At 48.0% G+C, this 23,973-nt stretch overlaps 1 protein-coding gene across 1 annotated transcript in view; it reads right to left on the reverse strand.

The window, feature by feature from the left end:
- Window positions 1–1,245: 1,245 nt before the first annotated feature.
- C1H8orf74 (chromosome 1 C8orf74 homolog) overlaps window positions 1,246–23,973 on the reverse strand; it is a 35,289-nt gene continuing 12,561 nt past the window's right edge. Inside the window, exons 3-4 of the mRNA XM_066360949.1 lie at window positions 4,011–4,414; window positions 1,246–1,482 (exon numbers count right to left, since the gene is read on the reverse strand). Coding sequence (XP_066217046.1) covers window positions 1,246–1,482; window positions 4,011–4,414 — 641 coding nt within the window. The remainder of the gene's footprint in view (window positions 1,483–4,010; window positions 4,415–23,973) is intronic.

Here is a 23,973-nt window from a genome sequence, read left to right on the forward strand (position 1 = left end):
GGGCTGGTGACACGCCCTCTCCAAGATCCCTCTCTCTGTCTAAGCCCACCTGGCCTCCAGAAGTGGTCTGACTTTGCCTAGAAACACAGAGACTCAGGCATGCCTTAGGTAGCAAGACCTAGAAGTGTCTGTGGTCACGGAAAGACGGACATGATAACGACAGAGAGAGCTGCACTACGGTCCTTCCGTCGCGAACAAGGAGCATGCTGCAGAATGCAGAGGTGACAGCTGGCCTGGGAAGAGGCAGTAGGAGGTAACGTCCTTTCTGCCCTGATCTCGGTGCCCCGTTCACTTGTATTTATATGTCTGCAACAGCCAACAACTGCGGGATCTGTGTGGCTGTTTGCGTGAGGTACACGCCTCAGGGGAAAGAACACAGAAATCAGCGACTGGAGGTCTGAGTTCTAGTCCTCGTTCACTCACTGCCTCACTGAGTGACTTGGAGTAAATACTCCACACTCCTTGAGCCTTGAACCCCCTTACAAATGGAAATAGCAAAACCTGACTTCATCTATCTCCTCGAGTGTGGAAGATGGACCTCAGACACCTGCCAGGAACTCACCCACTTGACACAAGAGAGAGCTGGGGCCCAGAGACAGAAGGGGCATATGCAAGGTCATGCAGTAGACCACACAGGTCACACAGCAGCGGAGTTGGGTTTGAAGCCAGATCTCTGACCTCGAAGACAGCGCCTGCTCCCTTGACTCAGTCTGAACAGTGTAGATCTTCCCAGTTCTCAGAAGCATGAGGCTCTGTGTCCTCCAGCAGAGAGACCAGTGTGTGCAGAGCAAGCTGCAGGCGGTCGATTCTGTCATGGCAATCTCAGGAAGAAACAGAACCGCAGGTCCTGTTCTCCTCATGCTAGCAACAGAACTAATGTGTCAGCTGGAAGTCCTTCTTGGTGTCCGGTGTCACCGCTACTTTTACCTGCTTCAACCCACTGGTGGTATTCTGTCTTCAGTGTCTAAACTCAGGCTTAGTCAAGCAGGGATGCTTGCCTGCCCACCAGACACTGAGCCCTGTTCTTAGCAGGGAAGAATAGCCTTCTTATCTGGGTTAGATTTTCAGGTGGTAGATGATGCTTTCCAGAAAGAAGACAGAGATAAGATGATAAGTGGTGTTTCATTTCTTTTAATCGCTAGAAATCTCTGATCTATCGGGTGCCGAGCATGTCGTGTAATACTTCCATGATTGTCAATGGATCTTCCTCGACCAGAGTCTTTTAGACAATGGACACCAGGGGTTCTACTTTTTGCCTTTTGCTTTCTTTCCTTTTTTTGCTTTGTTGAACTTCAGAGTTTCGTCTTGGCCTGGCTGACCAGTGATTGAGAGTGGGAAAGGGACAGGAGCATTGAGATTTAAAGTCTTCTTCTGAAGTTTCAGGTCCAAGATATCGAAAGTTATCTGTATCTCATACTGCAGCAGCTCCTTCAGGCATTCGATCTGGATGTGAATGGCCTCACTGATGAGATTTTCTAACTCCTGGAAGAAATGGAACACAGCTGGGGGACAGGGCTCAGGGGAGGGTTAAAGCCATCCGCAGACAGAGATCGTCAACAGGATCCAATTCTCTCCTTCCACTGGGTGCTAGGATCTCCCATTATTCCCTCCAGACCTCCTCTCTACCCTTCTCCACCCTTTGCTGGGCCCTGGGAGGCTGACTTATGGAGGCAGCGTCAAGCAGCTACCTTGACCTTTGTTTGGCTTCCGGTGGAGTTCCATCAGTGGGAGGTTCTGGCAAGAGGTCTGAGTGTGGGAGGAGAATGAGGTGTCTCATCTTCCTCCCAACCAGCTCTGAGTTGGCCATGGCTATGGTCCTCTAACTATAACCAGACCTCCAGTCCCATGGCCTCTCCTGTGGCTACAGCTCTCTTTTGCTCCCCTCCCCCCCTTCAGGCCTATTTTGGTGATAACGCTGTCTGAGTATGTCATTTATTGCTAACATTGTTCTGGGACCACAGGCCAGTGTCATATCCCCTCCTTTCCTTTTAGGTCAATGCAAGCTCCATTTGGGTATCAGTCTCCTTTGTTTTCCTCCTGACCTCATCTCATTCTCACATCTCGAAGTTCTAATAGCTTCTTTGTAGGGGATGGGAAATCTCTTAAGAGAGTGGGTATGTCCCCCCATCAGCCACCCACCAACTTCCATGTTAAACAGGAGACCCTCTCTGTCATGTAAATCAGGAGCATGGAGACATGGACTGTGTCGCTGTTTCTCCCAGTTCTCTGCTCAAGCAGTCCCACAGCAGAGGAGAGTTGACACTTGACCTCAGGGTGTGGGGGACATAGGTGGAGTAGCCAGTTGCCTAGAAGACAGTTCTTTGAGCTCTCATATTTTAACTTAAAATACCATGCAAAATCTTACATTTGCCTCAAAATGTCACCTTGATTGTTTTTTTAAATATAAAAATAATGTTCTTTCCCTAAATCTTTGGAAGGGTTGTGCTCCAAGAGGATGCACCATGTTTATTTTATGGCGTTGAGTGTTCCCAGCTCAGGCACACCATCAGGGACACACAGCAAAAGGGAGCGTAGCCACAATCCACCAGGCAGGGACTGGCAGCAAAGTGATGGAGGCCCACAGGGGAGCTGGGAGGAGCAGGGAGAAACAGCTGTGTGTGTGTTGGGGGCAAGAGCTCGACAGGAAGGACCCCCTTCTACCCCAGGCCTTGCCCACATCTTCTAGAGCAAGGTCCCTGGAAGAGGGTGGAAGGAGGCTGTCACTTGGGGTCTGTTGGTCCCTGTTGGAGGTGTTAATGCACCAGGATTATGTAGCAGCCTGATGTGCTATTCAGCTGGGACACTTGACCTTAGAAGAGTATCATTCATTCTGTCGTGTCAATTGTTCTTTAGAGATCTCCCCCCCACTGTTTTATATATACTGCTCACAAAAATTAGGGGATCAGGAAATGTGCAGATGCTCCAGTACTTTCAGCCTTTTTTGTAGAGTGCATTTTCACCAATGAAATAAAAGTTGGTTTTGCATCTCATTTGCCTAATTGAACAACTTTCTTTGACTTGTTATTTGCTTTTCTGATGTTCTGATGTTTAATAAAAAAAGATCAAATGCTTCTCTTTTTTTTATCGCTTCATATTCATTTTGAAATATCCCCTAATTTTTGTGAGCAGTAGCCACTCGCTCTTTGGCTGACAATTCAGAAACCAAAACCCTTTTGGAACACACAGGCCCTGTGACTCCCAACACCACACCCAGTCCCCCCTCTCCCATATGTGCTTACATGCACGTCATATCTCTGTGTTCAAAGATGATGTAACAATGATAATATCGGTGCTTATGTATAGTTAAAGAACAAGTTTCTACTCTGCCAGGTCTGCAAGAAGTTGTATGCCCTGGGGCCAAGCTAGTCACTACTTATTGAAGAGCTGGTCACTGAAGATGGGCTCTTTAGACCTATGAAGAGGGCAGCCCAATTTCTTAGATCCAAACACCAGACTCTTCTAGGTCCTCCCTGTACCAACTAGCCACACTCCTTTGCCCATCTGGTCACATCGCCTGCCCTGAGCTGTGGCCCAGGGCCCTTTCTTCATCATCCCCCCCTCAGGCCTTGCTGCAGGCAGGCAAAGGGCACCGAGAGACCCCGTGTGGTTCAGAGCCTGGGGGTCTTTCTTGGTGGAATCAATCACTGTTTGATGGTACAGCGGAAAGAAGTTGGACTTTGGAGTCAGCCAGGCCTCAGTCCTAATCTAAACTCTACCACATGCTAGCTTAGTGACCTGGGACGACTTGGTGAAATCCTCTGAGCCTCAGTTTTCTCATCACGAAAATGGGGGCATGAATTACACTTTATTATAGGGATGTTTCGTGAATGTGCATACAAAGCCTGTAGCAGATGGTCAGTGACTCGCTATCCTTTTCTGCCCCCTCCCATGTGTGCAGACAATTGGGGTCTTGTCTGTGCACCTGACTCCAGCCTGGACATTCTCTTGGTGGGAACAGGTGTTTGCTCACAGCTGGTGAGCAGCCTCCCACCTTGCGGGCACCGCCTTACCTCTCTCTTCAGAACTCGGCTCTGCTGCGCAGGCTCTTGGGAGAACATCTTCTGTAGCGTGTGCTCCAGCTCCAGCTGCAGCGTCTCCTTCAGGAGCAGCACGTTGGCGCGCTTCTGCACTTCAGCCAGATTGAGCTCAGCCACCTGCTGCTCATGCTTCCACAGCTCCCTGTCCTTGCCCTCAGCCAGCGGGAGGGGCCGGGGCGGGGCACATACCTCCAGGTGGGCGACGGTCAGGTTGACTTCCTGGTCCTGGCCCAGGACGTATTGGTAGAGTTTGTAGTGGCGGATAAAGGTGTTGTGGAGGTAGTCGCAAAGGGCCAGCAGATGGGTGGTGTTGAACTGCCCCTGGTAATCTCTGAGTTTGTTTCTTAGAATCATCACAGCTTCAGTGATGGAGCAGCCTGTGGGCAAAGAGTGGCAGGGCCTGGAGTGCGAGGCGGGGCACAGCTGCATTGATGGCTGATCAATACAGGCTCTACTGCCTTTTTTTTTTTTCTTAAGTGAGAGAAGGGTAGTGAGACAGACTCTTGCATGGGCCCTGACCGGGATCCACCTGGAAAACCCCATCTGAGGAATCAACTGAGCCATCCTCAGCACCCAGGGTTGGCTCAAACCAATCCAGCTACTGGTTTCTAGAGGGAAAGAGGACGAGAAGGGGGAGAAGGAGGGGAAGAGAATCAGATGGTTGCTTCTCATTTGTGCTCTGACCAGGAATCGAACCTGGGACAGCTGCATGCACACCAGGCCGACACTCTACCCACTGAGCCAATGGGCCAGAGCCCTACCTGCTATTTTGTATGACAGTTTATTAGCTTTTGAAAGCTATAGGGTGTATCATATTTCCCTTTTTACCTTGGATTCTTGGAAGCTCAAAGCCAACTTTATGTAATAGCGTATATTTATCCCATTTTTCCCCTTATGTGATTATTCCATCTCTTTAGTGTTATTTTTACTTTTAACTCTTGTTTTAGAGCCTTGACAGCTGTGCTTTCTATTGTTTCCACTTCAAACCCTTTGAGAAGGAGAGGAGAATGTAAAAAAGGGTGTCTGATAGAGTGGAGCATGAGATGATTGGAGAGACATCTCAAATTTATCAATTTTTTTTAGAGAGAGAGGGAAAGAAAAAACATCAATTTGTTATTCCACTTATTTATAAATTCATTGGTTGGTTCTTGTATGCGCCTGACCAGGGATCAAACCTACAACCCTGGCATATGGGGACAACATTCTAACCAACTAAGTTATTAATTTTTTAAAATTTTTCTTAAGTAAAAAACAGGAAGACAGAGAGATAGACTCCTGCATGTGCCCTGACCAGGATCCACCCAGCAAGCCCCCTATGGGGCGATGCTCTGCTCATCTGGGGCTGTTGCTCAGTTGCTCTGCAACTGAGCTATTTTAGCACCTTGAGGTGAGGCCATGGAACCATCCTCAGAGCTTGGGGCCAACTTGCTCCAACCAAGCCATGGCTGTGGGAGGGGAAGAGAGAGAGAGAGTGGGAAGGGAGAGGGAGAGAAGGAGGGGGTGGAGAAGCAGATGTTCACTCCTCCTGTGTGCCTTGACTAGGAATCGAACCTGGGACTTGCACATGCCGGGCTGGGCTGATGCTCTACTGCTGAGACAACTGGCAGGGGTCCAACTAAGTTATATCTGGCCAAGAATTTGTGTCACAGAGTCAAGCAAATTCTGTTTATACCAGAATGAAAAGACCAGCTCTGAGGGAGGTGCCACTGGCATCCCTCACACTTTGACTCTCACGGTATTCAGTCATTTATCTCTTCCCTCTGACCTCTGTGCTGCCCACCCACTCCCGGGACACGGCGTTGGCCTGGGACACCCTTCCTGCACAGCACCCACTCCTCACCCCAGGAGTGCCACTTCCCCTCAGAGTTCTCTCAGGTCACCCCACCCTGCTCCGTATCAGGCAGAAGTTAAAAGTTAAGTTTACTGAAAAGAATTTTTAAGAAATTAATTGTATCAATGGTTTTACTAAAAAAAATAACAACTTTGAATGATAGAAAAAAATGACAGCTTTGATTGCATTGCTGTTATCATTATGTATTTATGTAAATTGCTGCTTTGCAATGCAATTTAATAATTGCAATTTAGGTAAATAGATAAATTACATTAAATATTATTCAGAAAGTATAGTTACAATGTTAAGTTAGAGGTTGATAGCTTTTATTTTTTGACTTAAATTTTTTATTTAGTCTTCTTTAGCTCTGAATCAGATACAGAGGGTAGGCTTTGTATTAAGCAGGTACTGTACACCTACAGTATGTAATCAGATACACAGACTATGGTATCACAACTTGGTGGCGGTGGGCAATTGGAAAAAAAGGTCTAAAACACCTCCTCAATATGATCCAGCAATCCCACTTCTGACTATATAAATCCAAAGGTAATTAAATCAGGCTCTTGAAGAGATATCCACATTCCCATGTTGATTGCAGCATTATTTATACTAGCCAAGATTTTTTACACACAAAAAAGATTATTTACACACACACACTGGAATGTTATTCAGCCTTAAAAAATAAGGCCATCCTGTCATGCTGCAACATGGATGGACCTGGAAGACATTATGCTTATTAAAATAAGACACAGAGAGACAAATACTGCATGACCTCAGTTAGACATGAAATCTTAGAAAGTGGAACTCTGTGGGAGTTGATGCTTCCTGCTCCCTCCTTCCTCTCTAAAATTAATAAATAAATAATGAAAAAATTAAAAAAAAAAAAGAAACCTGACCCGTGGTGGCACAGTGGATAAAGCATTGACCTGGAACGCTGAGGTCACTGGTTTGAAACCTGGGACTTGCCTGGTCAAGGCACATATGGGAGTTGATGCTTCCTGCTCTTCCCGCCCTGCCCTCTCTCTCTCTTTCTCCCCCCCTTTCCTCTCTAAAATGAATAAATAAAAAAATTAAAAAGGAAAGTGGAACTCATAGAAGCAGAGAATAGAGTGATGGTTGCCAAGGGCTGGGGGTGGAGGAATGGAGAGATGTTGGCTGGTCAGGGAGGACAAAGTTCCAGTTACGCAGGAAGAACAGGTACTGGAGTCAACTCTATAGCATAGTGCCGATAGCTAGCAATACTATTCTGAGTACTTGAAATTTGTTAAGAGTAGATCTTAAATGTTCTCACTATAGGCTCTGGCTGGGTGGCTCAATGGATAGAGTGTCATCCTGGTACCCTGAAGTCAATGGTTTGATCCCCGGTCAGGGCATGTACGAGACCAATCAATGAATGAACAACTAAGTGGAACAATGCTTCTCTCTCTCTCTTTCTCTCTCCTTCTTTCTCTCTCTCTCTCTCTCTCTCTCTTAAATCAATGGATAAAAATGTTCTTACTACAAATAAAAGTGATAACTACATGATAGATATGTTAATTAGCCTGATGGTGGTCATCATTTCACAGTGTATATCAAAATAGAATACTTGTGAATTATTGACAATTGACAAAGTATTTGTCGATACCTCAATAAAGTTGGGAAAACACACACACACACAAATATTTTTAAAAAATAACTCCTAAGGAAAACAATAACAACAACCACAGTAAAAGGTTGAGATGCTGCTTTGGCATAAGCTACAGTGTGCAATGCACTTACTCCCCGTTTTCTCATTTCTTCCTGCATCCTCTCATCTGTGTCACAGACACCCAGTGGCAATGGGTCAGCGATCTCTGAATTCCTTGGCCTTGTTCTGGGAAACCAGCCAGCCAGGTTGCTGATCCCCGGGACCTTTTCAACCCTAAACCTGTGTAGCAAGTTGGTGGTGGGAAGGGGCCCAGGGTCAGTAGGAACCCTATGCTCCAGAATTGCCTGGAGCTTTCTAAAAATACAGAGCTCTGCCCCACCCACACAAGCACACACACATGCATGCACACACCAGATGGGGGCTGGCTTGGGCGTTGCTGCCTCCTAACTTTGACCGATGAGCCAGGTTGAGCCAAAAGAACTCAGACATTGACACACAGGGTCCACTGAGTCATCAAATGACCAACTGCAGAAGGATGGTGCCAAAGGTCCCTAATGCCCTGTTCTGCTGAGTGACCCTGACACGTGGTGTCTGCCCTCAAGACCCAGGTTCCCTCACCTGTGACATGACTGCTGGGTCCCTTCCTGCACATGTGTAAGCTTTGTGCTATTCATATTTAGTGGGCATTTTGTTTTATTTTGTTGTTTTTTTTTGGTTTGTTGTTTTTTATTTTTGGAGAGAGGGGTTAAAAATGACAATATAGAGTTTCTCTATTCTTTTTATGGTGCTCATGTACATTGTATGATTACAGAACAAGAGTTGAGGACTTCTCTAAAGGCAACATGCAAATTGGTGTCCAGAGCAAAACTGGGCACCCAAGTACAAAGAGGAGGAAGGGGAAGCACCGTAAGGCCAGGTAGGGGAGGCGCTCTTATCTCCGAGGCTGGGAGCCAGGGAAGCCTTCCTGCAGAGAGGACGCTGGGGCCCAGAAACAGGAAGAGTTTGGAAGAAATGACAGAAGGAATAAAGACTAAAGGCAAGTGGAGTACAGGGGGTCCTCGTGTTACTACACAGTTCCGTTCCTACGACAATGATATAACCCGAATTTTGGTGTAAGTTGAAACATACCCTAGCCTAACACAAACAGAACACTTGCACTTTTAACAGTTCAAACTGGCGGTAAACGTACTGAGGGACGCCAACTGCTTCACTCATAGGCTGCGTTACTGCATATCCTTCCGCTGTGCGCAACCGAACAAGTTTACCCATGTAGTCCATAAGCAGGCTGCTGATGGCGTAAGGCAGGATACTCATGTCTCAACTTTGTAAAAGTTTTTATGGGAGTAAGCATCGTAAACTTGAAATGTTGTTAAGTCGAGACTGTAGTAACCCGAGGACCCCCTGTGCTGAGTGGCTGTGTGCATAGACCCGCATAGTGCAGAGCTCCTGGAAGGCAAAAGCTGGAGCCCCGGGGACTGGGCTGAGCGACAGAGGGCTTGAGGTCTTCAGTTTGCAAAAGGCAAACATGCATAAGGCACAAGAAAGAGCTACACTTCAGGACAGAAGCCAAAATTCATTAAACCCAAGGACATCCAAGGATGGGCTTCAAGACCCTCTGGGACCCCTAGGAATTGCATCCAGGATTTTGCATGCACTTAGTGTCTGGGGAGATATGAACAGAGAGAATCATCAAATTAAGAGCAGCAGGAAAGTTAAGAATGGCACCGGTCGGTCGAGAGCTGCAGAGCCTCTCACAAGTGTTAAGAAGTGAGAGGTGAGATGGATGTTTCTGAGGGCTGGTGGTGGCACCTAGAGGAAGGCAGGGAGGAACAGTACAGGCTTCTCAGAGAGCAGGGACAGGGGGTGGGGTGAGGTCATCGGTTTGATCATCAAAGCTGGCCTGTGTGGAAGTCCAGGCCTGTGTGGAAGTGAGTGTGGACCAACTTTGTGAGGTGAATCACTGCCCCTCTGGGCTCCTTAGGAAGGTGCCCTGCCCCTTGGTGGCAGCTCGTGGGGCTGGCTCACAGGCTCCTCCACATGATAGCCCCACCACCAAGGCCAGCCCCTAGAATTCTCTGTTCTCTTGGCAGCCATTCACCCAGCTCTGGTTTAAACTGAGAAGTCTACAGACCCAGCAGTGCCGAGAGCTCCCAGTGTGTGCACGTGCTCACAGCCACCTGCCATCCTGGTAGAGACGCTAGCTGCTATGGGCATGAGCTATGGCCTCAGCTACGGGTCACAAAAAATAGTGGGGACCTTGTCCCAGGTCAACAGGGAAGGAGCCCCTGGGACAAATTCTAACTTTCAGTCCCAAGACACCCAAGCTGGCTCATGAGACACGCTTTCCTGGCCCCCAGACTGCTCTCCGTTTGCCGCAGGTTGAGAAGTCCTGATGACTCAGAGAGAGCAGAGGATTAAGTCTCAGGGAGCAGCCTCTGGCTGCCAGGGAGACAGATCTGTACCTGCAAGTGGCTCTTCAATAACAGGGAGTGGCCTTCATTTGCATTGGCTGCTGGGAACTTCCTGAAGATGGTCCCCAAGCCCCTGGAGGCCAGCACCTGCCTGGAGACAAGGGCACAGGAGTGGAGGAGAGCAGTGAGCAGGAAAGCGCGGGGGTGGGATGACAACACCAGATGCTCCAGAATCAAGGCGAAAAGGCACTGGGCTTGGACCAGGTGCTCTGGGCATCCTCCCACTGCCCCTCACGTGGGGGTCGGGACTGGGCAGGAGTAGGGAGACGCGCCACGTCCTGGTGGGGCTGCTCCTTCAGGGTGGGCGTGAGGGGGAGGATCCAGGTGCCTCTGGTGCCCCCTGACAAACCAGTTTGGTTGTCTCCACCTTGGCTCCCAGGGGAGGAACCAAGTCAGGCTGCAGCCTGGTTGGCTTAGCTTCCCAAGTCCCTGAGCGCAGCCCAGGGCTGACCCCTGATGGTGGGAAGTGAGCGAAAGCACAGGGCCCACACCGCCACCCCCATCCTGTGTCCCAAATGCTGCTCCTGCCCATCTTTCTGCTCTGGGCAAGGTCCTGCTGAACTCTGGCACGCTGGGATGCCAGGACAGTGACAGCTCAGAGGACAGGGTGTGCATTCCTTGAGGTAGCAGAGGACTGTCCTGTGAGGAGCTCCCACTGTGCCCCTCATGTCCTGGGTCACCTCAGGCCCCACCCAGCCGTTCCCGGCTCTTGAGGCAGGTGTCAGCACCATCCTGATATTTTCTGAGAAAAAATCCGAGGCTCAGAAAGGTCAGGGAGTTTACTCAAGGGCCCACTACAGGTGAGTGGCAGGGCCAGTATTCAGACTGGGGCCTGACCGGGAGGTCCCTTTCAGCCATCCAGCTCCAAGTGGCTTTGGGCTCTCATTGCAGACCTTTGGAGGTGGATACTGAGAGGAGCCCCCATCCTCTCTGTCCAAACAGCTTTCCAAACGATAGTCTGTCACAGGTAGTGATTATGTAGGAGTGAATGCTCCATGGCCAGAAGCCTTGAAAATACAGGGGGGTCCTATGGTTATGACACAGTTCCGTTCCTACAAAGACGTAACCCGAATTTTGGTGTAAATCAAAACACACCCTAGCCTAAGTCACTTACCTATCCTAACACAGTTGTGAAATCATAATCTAGAACACAAAAACACAGCTGAGCTGCAGGAAAAGGAAAAGAACATAAATACACTGTACTGTACACTGTACTGCGTATTCTTCTGCCACGCACAACCAAACTAGCTCGCCCACGTAGCCCATAAATACGGCACTAATGGCGTAAGCTGAAATACTCATGTCTCAATTTTTAAGTTTTTATGAGAGTGAGGGTTGTAAACTCGAAACTTCATATGTCAAGACTGTCGTAACCTAAGGACCCCTGTATATTGGATTAAGAGAAATTAAATAGAGTCCTTAATATGCTAATATGCTCAGTAAATGGCCAGAAAATGTTCAGCATATATAATGCTTCTCAAATTTATTTGCTTTGAATAGTTTCTTGGGACCAAAGAGCATAGTTTGGCAACTATTGAGCTGGTCTAGACGTTTCATTCTACAGATGGGAAACTGAGGCTCAGGGAAAGGAAAGGACTTGCCTAAGGCTCGTTGTGACAGTCAGGACCCGTGCTCCAGCCCAGGAGTTGGTGGTCTGAGACCTGTTGCCACTTGCATGTGGGGAAGAGACTGGTTTTGATTTTCATCATTGCCCCCTGGCCCTGGGGCTTCCTGGCAGGTCAGAAGTGTCTCAGAAGGGGGAGCTGAGGCCTTGCCTGCCCAGGGGAGGGAGCAGCTAGGTCAGGAGAAACGGATTGGGTTCTGCTCTGGGAAGTCTGCTCTGTGGCTACCCTGCTGACCCCTGGCCCCAGGGACAAGCAGGAATCTGGGCTGAGAGCCAGAGAGCTCTCCACCTCCTGTGGCTCCTGCCTGTCCCAAGGTGTCTGGGCTGCGGAAAATTTTCTGGGTTCCAGAAAATTTGGGACATGTGGTGCTGCCCAGTGCTAAGCTCTCAGTAAGTAATGCCACCCATCTTCCCTGGTATACTACTGTACAGTTTTATAGCACTTTAATTATCTGTCAATTTATTTAATTGTTTATAATCAAGCAACGAAATAGGTAAATTGCTACCATTTAACAGAAGAGGAAACTGAAGCTTAGAGAACTTGCAGAAAATCAGGACTCAAACCCAGGTTCCCCAAACCCAAGGCGAGCGTAACCACAGCTGCTGAAGTAGTTTTGAGGAGCTAACAGAAGAGATAGGGAACACACAGAACTATACTTTTTCCACTGGGGCTTTTTAATTTTAATTTCATGTTCATTGCAGTAAAACAGACATAACACAAACTTGACCATCTTAACCATTTTTTTTTTTTTTCTGAAGCTGGAAACGGGGAGAGACAGTCAGACAGACTCCCACACGCGCCCGACCGGGATCCACCCGGCACGCCCACCAGGGGCGACGCTCTGCCCACCAGGGGGCGATGCTCTGCCCCTCTGGGGCATCGCTCCGCCGCGACCAGAGCCACTCTAGTACCTGGGGCAGAGGCCGAGGAGCAGCGCCCGGGCCATCTTTGCTCCAATGGAGCCTTGGCTGCGGGAGGGGAAGAGAGAGAGACAGAGAGGAAGGGGGGGGGGTGGAGAAGCAAATGGGCGCTTCTCCTATGTGCCCTGGCCGGGAATCAAACCCGGGTCCCCCACATGCCAGGCCGACGCTCTACCGCTGAGCCAACCGGCCAGGGCCCATCTTAACCATTTTGAAATGTACAGTCCAAAGGCATCACGTACATTTTCACTGTTGTTTGGCTGTCACCACCAGCCAGCTCGGGGATAATTTTCATATTGCAGAACTGAAACTCCATGGCAGTTAAGGATGAACTCCCCACCCCCGCTCCCAGTCCCTGGCAACCACCATTCTACTTCTGACTTTGAACCTTCTAGGTGCCTCATGTAAGTGGAATCTACAGGATTTGTCTTTCTGTGAATGGATTCTTTTTACCTAACAGAGTATCTTCAAGGGTCACCCATGTTGTAGCATGCATCAGGACGCCCCTTTTTTTATAAGGCTTTATGATATTCCACAGTGTAGACGTACCACATTTTGTTTATCCATTCATCCATCGATGGACATTTGGGTTGTTTCCACCTTTTGGCTGTTGTGAATAATGCTGCTATGAATGTTGATGGACAAGTATCTGTTCAAGTCTCTGCCTTCGGTTCTTTTGGGTGTACACCCCGAAGTGGAATGGCTCATATGGCACTTCTATGTTTAATTTATTGAGGAACTGCTACTCTATTTTCCTGTTCACTATGTCTTTTTGTTTTCTTTTTTGGATTAGAGAGAATGTTGTCTTTTAAAAGAATTCTTCTCTGTCCACTTACCTGGGGCTCAAAGGGTAAACACAGGGCCACGTATTTTAAAGACTGTCAAGGGCTTTTGTTCAAGCTCTTCTCTTTGCCTACGGTGGTCTCCCTACTTTGTCTGTTTAGCAAATGCACTACTCACTGTTCCTTGCTCCCATTCCTCAGAAAGTCAGTATGCTCAAGGCTAAAGAAGTTTGGCAGGAAGAACAGACTCTGGGAGCAAAAGGTCTCAGGGTTAAAGCTGGTTCTGCTTTTTACTGTGTGGTGATTTGCAAGTTACCTAACCTCTCTGAACCTCAGCTTCATCATCGTGAAATGAGAACAGTACCCAGCCACCACGATTGATGTGAACAGTAAATGAGCTGATCTGTGAAGAGAGCTTAGCGTGTCATGGCTGCTGAGTGAATGTTTTTTCTTCTCTGTCCCCGAGCACAGTGCTCTGGCAACGCTTGCTGGAGAATGGCAGTGTGAGTAGAGCAGGCTTACGCAGATCTGGGGGTTGAGAGGGCAGGTGCCATTAGGCAGAAGGCTCAAAGAGACAGAATTCAGTTCAGCAGCAGGAATAACTTTCTAGAAGCAAACACTTTGTCTGTAGAATGCCTCTTGTTTTGAGTAGTGAGGAAGCATTTAGTTGGAGAGAGAGTCCCTGAATGATGTGTGTGTGGTGGTGATGAGGCTTGGATCAGGTGACCTGTTGGGTCTCTTTTGACTCTAAGAAGCTATGGTGTCTTCCATGAAGCCAACAGTTCTTCAAAGCCACATCTGGGCACTGTGTGTCCTCCTGGCTGACCTCTCAGCTGTCTGAGGGTTGGTGAGGGGAGACCTGCTTGTAAATCTCTGTCACCAACCTTGTTGTCATCATCCCTGCGATGAAAGCAACCAAGTCATCCCACCGGGTCAGGGACAGGGCATTTCATATCTGTCCCTCACCCCTTTGATATGAGGGCCCTTCAGGACCACCAAGCATGTCCAGCAGACTGAGGAAGAACATAAGAAATTAAAAGTAGGGCATGGGGTCACTCTAAAGGGCTAGGGGTCTGGTCTCACGGCACCAGTATCATCTGCCCACACACTGGTGGCACCTTTAGACCCAGCTCACCCTCTCAACTGGTCCTGCGCCACCCACCACATTGGAGCCGTCCCACTGGGGGCCAGAGTCCCAGGCCCATGTGAGTAACTCCAGGTGACTCAGTTAGGACCCCAGCCCCCGGGGCTGCCCCTGGTTCCTCCGGGTTCTCAGCTCTCCCTGCACTGCACTGCAGTGCCTGCGGCCCTCCCGGCTCCTTAGGCCCTCTCGTGCCCGGTGTTCAGATGCCTCTGCTTAAGATGGAAGGTTGCATGGTGGGGCTTGTGCTCTGCCCTCAGGCAGACCTGGGTTCAAATCCCAACTTCACTACTGGAGATGCAGCCTGGGCTAAGTTACTTAAACACTCTGGGCCTCAGTTCCTTCATTTTTAAAATAATTCTTATGATGCAGGGTCTCAGTGAAGATTACTGATGATGCCATGTGTGAAAATGCCAGGTTTTGTTGTTTCCCTCTCTGCTGGAGGCATAGTTCCTCAGGGAATGTTCGGGAAGATTTCTATGGCACAGTCTTTATCACTGGCCTAACTGGAACAGTCTCTCCTAGTGAGCTAAGACTCCACTCAGTGCTATAGGCTGAATTCACATGATGTCCCCCTACCCCATGCCAATTTATATGTTGAAGTTCTAACACTCAGGACCCTCAAAATGTGACTGTACTCGGAGATAGGGTCTTTAAAGAGGTGATTCGGGTTACATGAAATCATGTGGGTAAGCCGTAATCTGATAGGACTGGTGTCCTTGTAAGAACAGGAGATTAGGACACAGACACACACACAGAGGGAAGATCATGTGAGGTGAGTAGCATGATGATGGCTGTCTACAAACCAAGGAAGGAGGTCTCAGAAGAAACCAATCCTGCTGACACCTTGATCTCGGACTTCCAGCCTCCAGAACTATGAGACAATACATTTCTATGGTTGAAACTGCCCAGTTTGTGTACTTTGTAGGGCAGCCTGAGAAGGCTAATGCATTCAGGGAGGTGATCTCTGAAATGATAGTTTCTCATTTGCCCCAAGAAATGTTCTCCCAAGATATCAGTCAGTGATCTCTATGGACACTTCTTCTGTCCATCAACAAAGAACCTGCTTCCAAAGGTCCCTCCTCTGGGTTTAGTGTGAGGGACATTGGGTTTATGCTGGGAAGGTGCTCCTGCTCCCTGCTGGTCTTGAATCACCGGAGGCTCCCCTATGTGGGGTGGGGTATTTAGGGGCTGGCAGATAGACCCTGGGCATGGCCATGAGCATGTTGGGAGGAAGGGTTTGTGCAGGGGAGGTCAGGGGGAGTAATTGCTTCCTGCCAGCCCCAGGCTGTTGGGGATGGATGGGGTGGTTGCCTTCCATCCTAAGGTTGCCTGGATGATATTTCCTGGAGAATCAGGAGTGGCGTAGGTGGGCTGCAGATACCAGTGCTGTGACACACTTCACCAGGCACGCACCTGGCCACCGTGTACCTCCACTGACTGATCAGCAAGACCCACTCCCTGACAGCCCAGATGTCTAGGTGGAGCATCAGAGAGAGGCCAGTGCTCACCAGATACAGATGATGACAAGGGGCAGAAACTACAAAGTGGCCACAGTGATGGTTGGTACAGAAGGCTCTGTGGATGAGCAGCGGTCCTGGGTCTCAGGCAAGTGTCTGCGCTGGCTTGCACATCCCAGCCCTCAACGCCCTGCTGAGTGGAGTCTGGGGCAGGGGGGCTGTTCCTCCTTTTCCTGTCCCCTGTTGCAATGTGCCAATCACAGAAAGGAAGTGTACCCTAACTCTCTGCAGCTCCCCCAAGTGGAGGAGGAGGCCTCATATGCCCCAACATCTCTCTCCATTTCTGGTCTTGGCAAGGTATGCAAAATCTGCCCATATCCTGCAACTTCCTCCCACTAGGACAGAGCTGGCAGCCTCTGTCCCTCTGTGCTGTGCCTGGTGACTTCATGAAGGGATCTACCCAGGGCTTCCGGGAGGCTGGCAGAGAAGGTGTGATGAAAGAACTCATTCTTCTGGCCTGGGGTTGAGACCAGAATGTCCTAGTGAGCCATTTGCCAGGATGTAGAATCAGCTTATGCTTTTGAATAATGAGCCACCCTTTCCCTCCTGGTCCTGAGGCTCGATTGAGCGATTGAGGGGAGAGATAAGCAGAGCTGTTGGCTGTCCTGGCAGAGCTCTGATTCATTGTTGTGCAAACATGAGTCTCCTTAAATGCTGTCTGCCAAATTTGTTATCTACTATGCAAGCAGAGCTCAACCATCTTTAGCCCCAGATTAACACACACACACACACACACACACACACACACACACACACACAGAAGCTACCTTCTGAGAATCATGACAGATCTGTGTGGATTTTAACTGAAATAGCAACTTAAATGTGAGCTGGTCAGCCAGCGGGACCCCATGACCTGTGTGATAGGTGGAGCATGTGCCCAGGCGGAGGGCGGGAGGGGGGGGGGATGTAGGATGGGAGGGACCTGACCTGCCATCTTCACACTTCCTGCCTCTGAATGCTTGGATCCCTAATGAGAGCAGTGAACAGATGTCTTGGCCAAGGATGCCTCCTAACATGTATACCTGAGGGTGGGTCACAGGTGTGGGGCCAGGCTAGAGTGTGCCTGGACCTCCATTCTGCTGTTCCCTGATTTGCACCCATCTTCAGTCTTGTTTGCAGGGTGAGGGGAAGATGAGAAATGGCACAGACAGCAAGCCCCCTGAGGGGCAGCATGCAGTAACTCCTAGTCCTGGACCACCAGCAGCTGCTGTGCGTCCCGCGGCAACTCCATGCATGACGGACACATGCAGCTAACGCTTGCCGAGCACTTACTCTGCGCCTGTCACTCTGAAATACATTTGGTGTACCCTGTCTCATTTAATCCTGCTAACTCTCCTAGGAGTTAGAATTATTATTGCCTTCATTTTAGAGATGAGGAAATGAAGGCTCAGAGAGGTAATGTTTTCAAGATTACACAGTAATAAGTGATGGAGGTGGGATTGGAAACCAGATCTTCTGATTGTAGAGTTTTGGTGTTTAATCACTCCGTTGTGCTGCTTCTAACATCACCTGGGCACTCAGCCCTCAGTGAAGTAACCCTGGGAGGAGGCAAGCAACCCACCCTCCTCTCTGAAAACAGAACATATTGTCTCCACGAGCATCAATAATCCATCCATTCATTCATTTCTTCATGCAACACCTACTGTGCACCACATGCATTATTCAGCACTGAGAAGATAGATGGAGAAAACAAATATAAAGAGGGGATAGACAGCCTCTTCAGGGGCTCAGGCCTCCCTTAGTCAGCCCTTTTTTCTGTCCACTTATAGGTCTTTGGGGGAGGAGTTTAGGTTTGAACGGCTCTAAACTCTCGGATGGCCTGAGGGAAACAGGGTTTGAGAAGGGTGAACAACAGCCATCACAGGCAGGAGGACCATGAGCATGCATGCAGGTGCTCAGAGAGGATGCACGGCAGAAATCCGGTCCCTGTGGCTCCCTCCCACAGAGCAGAGCTAGCGCTCACTGAGTATTTACCGGACGCCAAGCCCCATACTATGGGCTTTACCCACATAACCTTATTTAATCTTTAAAACAATCCTCAAGAGTGGGTGCTCTCGTGTTTCCCACACAGAGATGTGTAATCAGAGGTTCAGAGGTGATGTGACTTACTCAGGGCCTCACAACCAGTAGGGAATTGAATTAGGATTTGAATCTTCCCTTTGGATGCTGAACTTCTCTATGGCTTCTATTTTCAAGGAATTGAATTCCAAGTATGGGGAGCCCACCCAAGAGCTTTTCTATTCCCTGTTTGTACCAATAGTGCTCCACACATTTTGAGATAACTTAAAGCTAAGAGAAATTTAAAATTTAAAATGCTCAAAGTTTAAAGATGTCAGGAGAAAAGAAAAGATGGGCCAACATCGACAAGAGGGAACCAACGGGGATGATTGTAAAGTCCTGTGTGTACACGCAAAGTCGCCATTGCACAGGGGGCAGAATCGAAAAAACCGGTTTCCTTATGGGACCGCATGACCAATATGAATCAGTGTGACCTTGATGCTGATAAAGTAAATGCACCCGTAGGCTATATTAACAGCAACATCATCACCACGACAGGGGAGGTGATTCCTCCCTGATCATGTTGCTGATCAAATTGCAAGTTGTATTGTGTTTAGATCTGGATGCCATATTTTTAGAATGATACCGAAAGGCACAAGTGTTCCCAGAGAAGGGCAACAAGAAAGGGGGCAGTGGTGGGAAGACGCGGTGAAGGGGTCTGTGGAAATAATACTGTATTAAGAATAATAAGGCCCTAGCCAGTTGGCTCAGTGGTAGAGCGTTGGCCTGGCGTGCAGAAGTCCTGGGTTCGATTCCCGGCCAGGGCACACAGGAGAAGCGCCCATCTGCTTCTCCACCCCTCCCCCTCTCCTTCCTCTCTGTCTCTCTCTTCCCCTCCCGCAGCCAGGCTCCATTGGAGCAAAGATGGCCTGGGCACTGGGGATGGCTCCTTGGCCTCTGCCCCAGGCACTAGAGTGGCTCTAGTCGCAACAGAGCGACCCCCCCCCCCCGAGGGACAGAGCATCGCCCCCTGGTGGGCGTGCCGGGTGGATCCCGGTCAGGCACATGTGGGAGTCTGTCTGACTGTCTCTCCCCGTTTCCAGCTTCAGAAAAAAAAAAATCAATAAATAAAAAAGAATAATAAAAGGCAAGGGGGATGTCTAGTCTAAAGGCAAAGACATGATAGTCACATTATATAAAAAGTAAAAGGTATAAAAGGAAGATGTAGCTAGCTATAAAAAAAGAACTTCTTAATCTCAAAAGTGGTATACCAGGGAATGAATTGTCACAGAAGGGGGAGCTCCCTGTTGCTCTGGTGGTGCCCAAGAAGCTGGAAGAACCTCATTGTCTGGCTGGACTCTGCAGAGAGAGAATTTAGCGTTCTGATCACTACATTTTCTTCCAAATCTAAGGTTTTAGAAGCCTAGGAGACACAGACAGGTTGTGTTGGCAGGGCGTGTGATAACTAGGTATGCCAATAGCTCCAGTGCGATCTAATCTCCCCAGTTTGAAGTTTGGGTCTGCATCATCACCCACTGTTTTTCAAGGGTTTGGCTTCTGGAAGGCTCTGATGGAAACTTGAAAGAACCCGAGTTCCCACCTGCTTGGGCTGACATTCTTCTTCTCTCTAGTCAGTGTTTGTTCTGGCCATGAGCCACCTGCAGAGCTCAACCGAGGGAGTTGAACTCTGGTACCCATGCATTGCTGTGAGCAGCAGGAGCGGGACCCAGAGGGATGCCAGGAAGGCCCCGGGGTGCAGGGACTGGGGGGTGGCTGGGGTGGGATGATGTTTCTCAAGATCTCTGAAACCAGTCCAGGAGCAATGCTGTGTATTTCTCAAGCCTTCAGACCAGGACCACTGGGAGGGCATAAGGAAGTGGAAGGGCACAAGAAATAAAAAGTGGTCTTGGCTGGTTGGCTCAGTGGTAGAGCATCGGCCCAGTGTGCAGATGTCTTGGATTCATACCCAGTCAGGGCACACACAAGAAGCGACCATCTACTTCTCCACCCCTCTGCCTCCCCCTTATCTGTCGCTCTTCCCCTTCTGCAGCCATGGCTTGATTGGTTTGAGTGCATTGGCCCCGGGAGCTGGGGATGGCGCTGTGGATCCTCCCCCTCAGGTGCTAAAAGTAGCTTGGTTGTGAGCATGACCCTAGATGGGCAGAGCATCAGCCCCTGATGGGGGTGCTGGGTGGATCTCTGTTAGGGCGCATGTGGGAGTCTGTCTTTCAATCTCCCCTCCTTTCACTTGGAAAAGAAGAAAAAAAAAGAAAAAGAGGCTGGTTCAAGTACATGTAAGATGTGTGATGGGAACAATGAATGGCTGAAAGTGGAGAAGTGACAAAATTTTATTTGTCTCTATAAAAGAATCACTGTATTGTTTGGTGAATGGGTTCAGAAGTACAAGATTTGAAAGGTCAAGAGATGGGTTAGAAAGGGTGGTAGACGAAGGTGGTAAAAAGTGGTAGGATTCGTTGAGGTGCTCCTGATAGAACTGGTGGGTGAGCTTAGGGTGCATTGGGGACACCACACATCAGATACAGTAAGTATGACTTGAACACAAGCACTGCGATACCACCACAGTCAGAGAGAGCCACTAAGTGAACAACACAGGGGAGCATATACAGTGTGGGTATACTGGACAAAGGTATGGCTCATGTCTCAAGAAGGACAGAGCAGGAGGGCACAAGATTTAATCAGACTACTCAGAATGGTGCACAGACTACTCAGAATGGTGTGATAACTAAGTATGCCAATAGCTCCAGTGCAATCTAAGCTCTAAAATTATTTCTGGAACTTTCCATTTAATACTTTCAAACTGCAGTTAAATGCAGGTAACTGAATCTACAGAGAGCAAAACTGTGAACAAGGTGGGACCACTGTATACAAAAAACTCTTGAAGTTCAACAAGAAAACAAACTGATTGAAAAATGGGTAAAGATCTTAACAGACACTTAACCCAAAGAAGATATACAGATGACAAATAAGCATATAAAAAGATGCTTTACATCATATGTCACCAGAGAAGTGCAAATTAAGACATTGAGCTACTATTATACACCTATCAGAATGGCCAAAATCCAGAACACTAACAGCACCAAATGCTGAGGAGGATGTAGAGCAGTGTTTTTCAACCAGTGTGCCATGGTACACTAGTGTGCCATGAGACATGCTCAGGTGTGCCATGGGGAAATTAAACATGGGTCCCCAAACTACGGCCCGCTGCCAGCTGCCTCCCTCCGAACATAAACATTCCCCTCACAATCCCTCCAGCTATCAGCGACAGGAAGAGTGGAGGCACAGGGAATGCTCACTGACCAATCACCTTCTAGGATTCATCCTGACTACTAGCGATGAACCAATAGTAGGCCGCCTCTCATCCACACCCAAGAAGGTCCTCGCTAGGGCTGCCGCGCACTTGTCATTGTGTGGCCACGGCGAGTAGTTGAAGCTGTTACTCCTCCCCATGGTCCCGATTTCTAATCCTGGTCAGGACTGGAGGTAAATGTTGCCACCACTAGATGAAGCCTCAGCCTCAGCTGGTTATGTCTCTCCTGATGGTGTATATAGATATTTGACCTTTTTCTTTTTAAAAGAGGCCCCTGCAGAGGGTGATATACAATGCATCACAATGTTATCTAACTTTAAAGCTAAAGTTTGCTGATCTTCCTTTGGACAGTTTTTGGTTATCTGTTGCCAAGGAGTTCCCCATTCTGGCCAACAAAGCTATTTTGACATTGCTCCTGTTTTCAACCACATATCTATGTGAGCTGAGCTTCTCAAGCTTGACTGTGATAAAACTAAAAACATAGAGAGACTGAGAACTGTTGAGGAAGAGCTTCGTGTGTGTCTTTCTACCATTCCTGCCAGGATATCCCTTTTGTGTTCATCGAAACAGGTCCAGGTTTCACACTAAGTGAGTATAAATACATTTAGAAACTATATTATTAACTATATGTATAATATGTACTGTGTTAGAGTGTCATTTTGTGTCATTTTGGTAGGTGGTGTGCCCCAGGATTTTGTAAATGTAAAAAATGTGCCACGGCTCAAAAAAGGTTGAAAATCGCTGATGTAGAGTAACAGGAACTCTCATCCATTGCTGGTGGCAATGCAGCACTTTGGAAGACAGTCTGGTGGTGATTTCTTATAAAACTATATGCTTACCATTTGATCCAGCAAGTACACTCCTTGGTATTTACTTACAGAAGTTGAAAACTTATGTTCACACAAAACCTTGCATGCAGATATTTATTGGAGCATTATTCAAAATTGCCAAACCTTGGAACCAACCAAGATGTCCTTTGTAGGTGAGTGAATGAATGAACTATGGTACATCTAGAAAGTAGAATAATAGTCACCTTTAAAAAGAAATGAGCTCTCAGGCCATGAAAAGACATGAAGGAAACTTATACGTGTATTACTAAGGGGAAAAGGCCAATATAAAAAGGCTGCCCCCTATTGTGTGACATTCTGAACAAGGTAAAACCATGGAGACAGTAATAAGATCAGTAGTTGCCAGGGGTTGGGTAGGGGGACAGGTGACTAGGGGAGGCACAGAGGATTTCTAGGGCATTGACACTACTCGGTATGATACTTTAATGGTGGATACAAGTCATTATACATTTGTTAAAGCTCATAATTACAACAGCAGGAGTGAACCCTAATGTAAACTATGGACTTTGGGCAATGATGTGTCAATATAGGTTCACCCATTGTAAGAAATGTGCCACTTTGGAGGGAGATGTTGACAAATAGGGAAGCTGTGTGTATGAAGGTAAGATGTCTGTGGGAAATCTCTGTACCTTCTGCTCTATTTCATTGAGAACCTATAAGTCTCTAAAAAATAGTCTATTTTTCAAAAAGTACAAGCCTGACCTGGATTGACACAGTGGATAAAGCATTGGTCCAGAACACTGAGGTCACTGATTCAAAACCTGAGGTTGCCGGCTTGATCCTAGGATTGCTGGCTTGAGCCTAGGGTCACCAACACAATTTCAAGGTTGCTTGTTTGAGTACAAGGTCACCAGCTTGAGCCTGGGGTGGCTAGCTCAATCCATGGTCAAGGCATATAGAAGAGGCAATCAAGGGACAACAAAGTGAAACAATGAGTTGATCTTTCTCTCTCTCCCCCTTCCCCTCTCTCTCCCCCTTCCTCTCTCTCTCCCCCTTCCTCTCTCTCTCTCCTTCTCTCTCTCTCTCTCTCAAACAAACAACAAAATAGTACAACCTGAAGCCATACAAATCCTAGAGGAAAACAGAGGAGAAGCTCCTTGACATTGGTCTTGACAATGCTTTTTTGGGGGGATATGACATCTAAAGCACAAGCAGCAAAAGTGGGACACATCATAATAAAAAGCTTCTTCACAACAAAATAAATGATCAACAAAATAAAAAGGCAACCTATGGAATGGGAGAAAATACTGGCAAACCGCATATCTAATAAAATGTTAATATCCAAAATACATAAGGGACTAATACAACTCATTAGCAAAAACTTAAATAATCCAATTAAAAATGAGCAAAAAACCTAAATCTACATTTTCCCAAAGGAGATATTCAAATGGCCAACAAGTATATGGAAAAGGGGCTTAACATTGCTAATCATCAGGGAGATGCAAGGCAAAACCACAATGAGATATTACGTCACACCTGCTAGGTTGTTACCAAAAAGCTTAGAGATAGCAAGTACTGGAGAAAAGGGGACCCTCATGCACTTTTGGTGTGATGTAAACTGGTGCAGCCACTGTGGCAAACAGCATGGAGGTTCCTCAAAAATTAAAAATAGAACTATCATATGATCTGGAAATCCTACTTTTTTTTTTCTTGTGGGAGAGACAGAGAGAGTCAGAGAAAGGGACAGATAGGGATAGACAGACAGGAAGGGAGAGAGATGAGAAACATCAATTCTTCCTTGCGGTTCCTTAGTTGTTCATTGATTGATTTATCATATGTGCCTTGACCGGGGACTACAGCAGATGGAGTGACCCCTTGCTCGAGCCAGCAACCTTGGGCTCAAGC

The sequence above is a fragment of the Saccopteryx leptura genome, chromosome 1, assembly GCF_036850995.1.
Source record: "Saccopteryx leptura isolate mSacLep1 chromosome 1, mSacLep1_pri_phased_curated, whole genome shotgun sequence".
Classification (NCBI taxonomy): domain Eukaryota; kingdom Metazoa; phylum Chordata; class Mammalia; order Chiroptera; family Emballonuridae; genus Saccopteryx; species Saccopteryx leptura.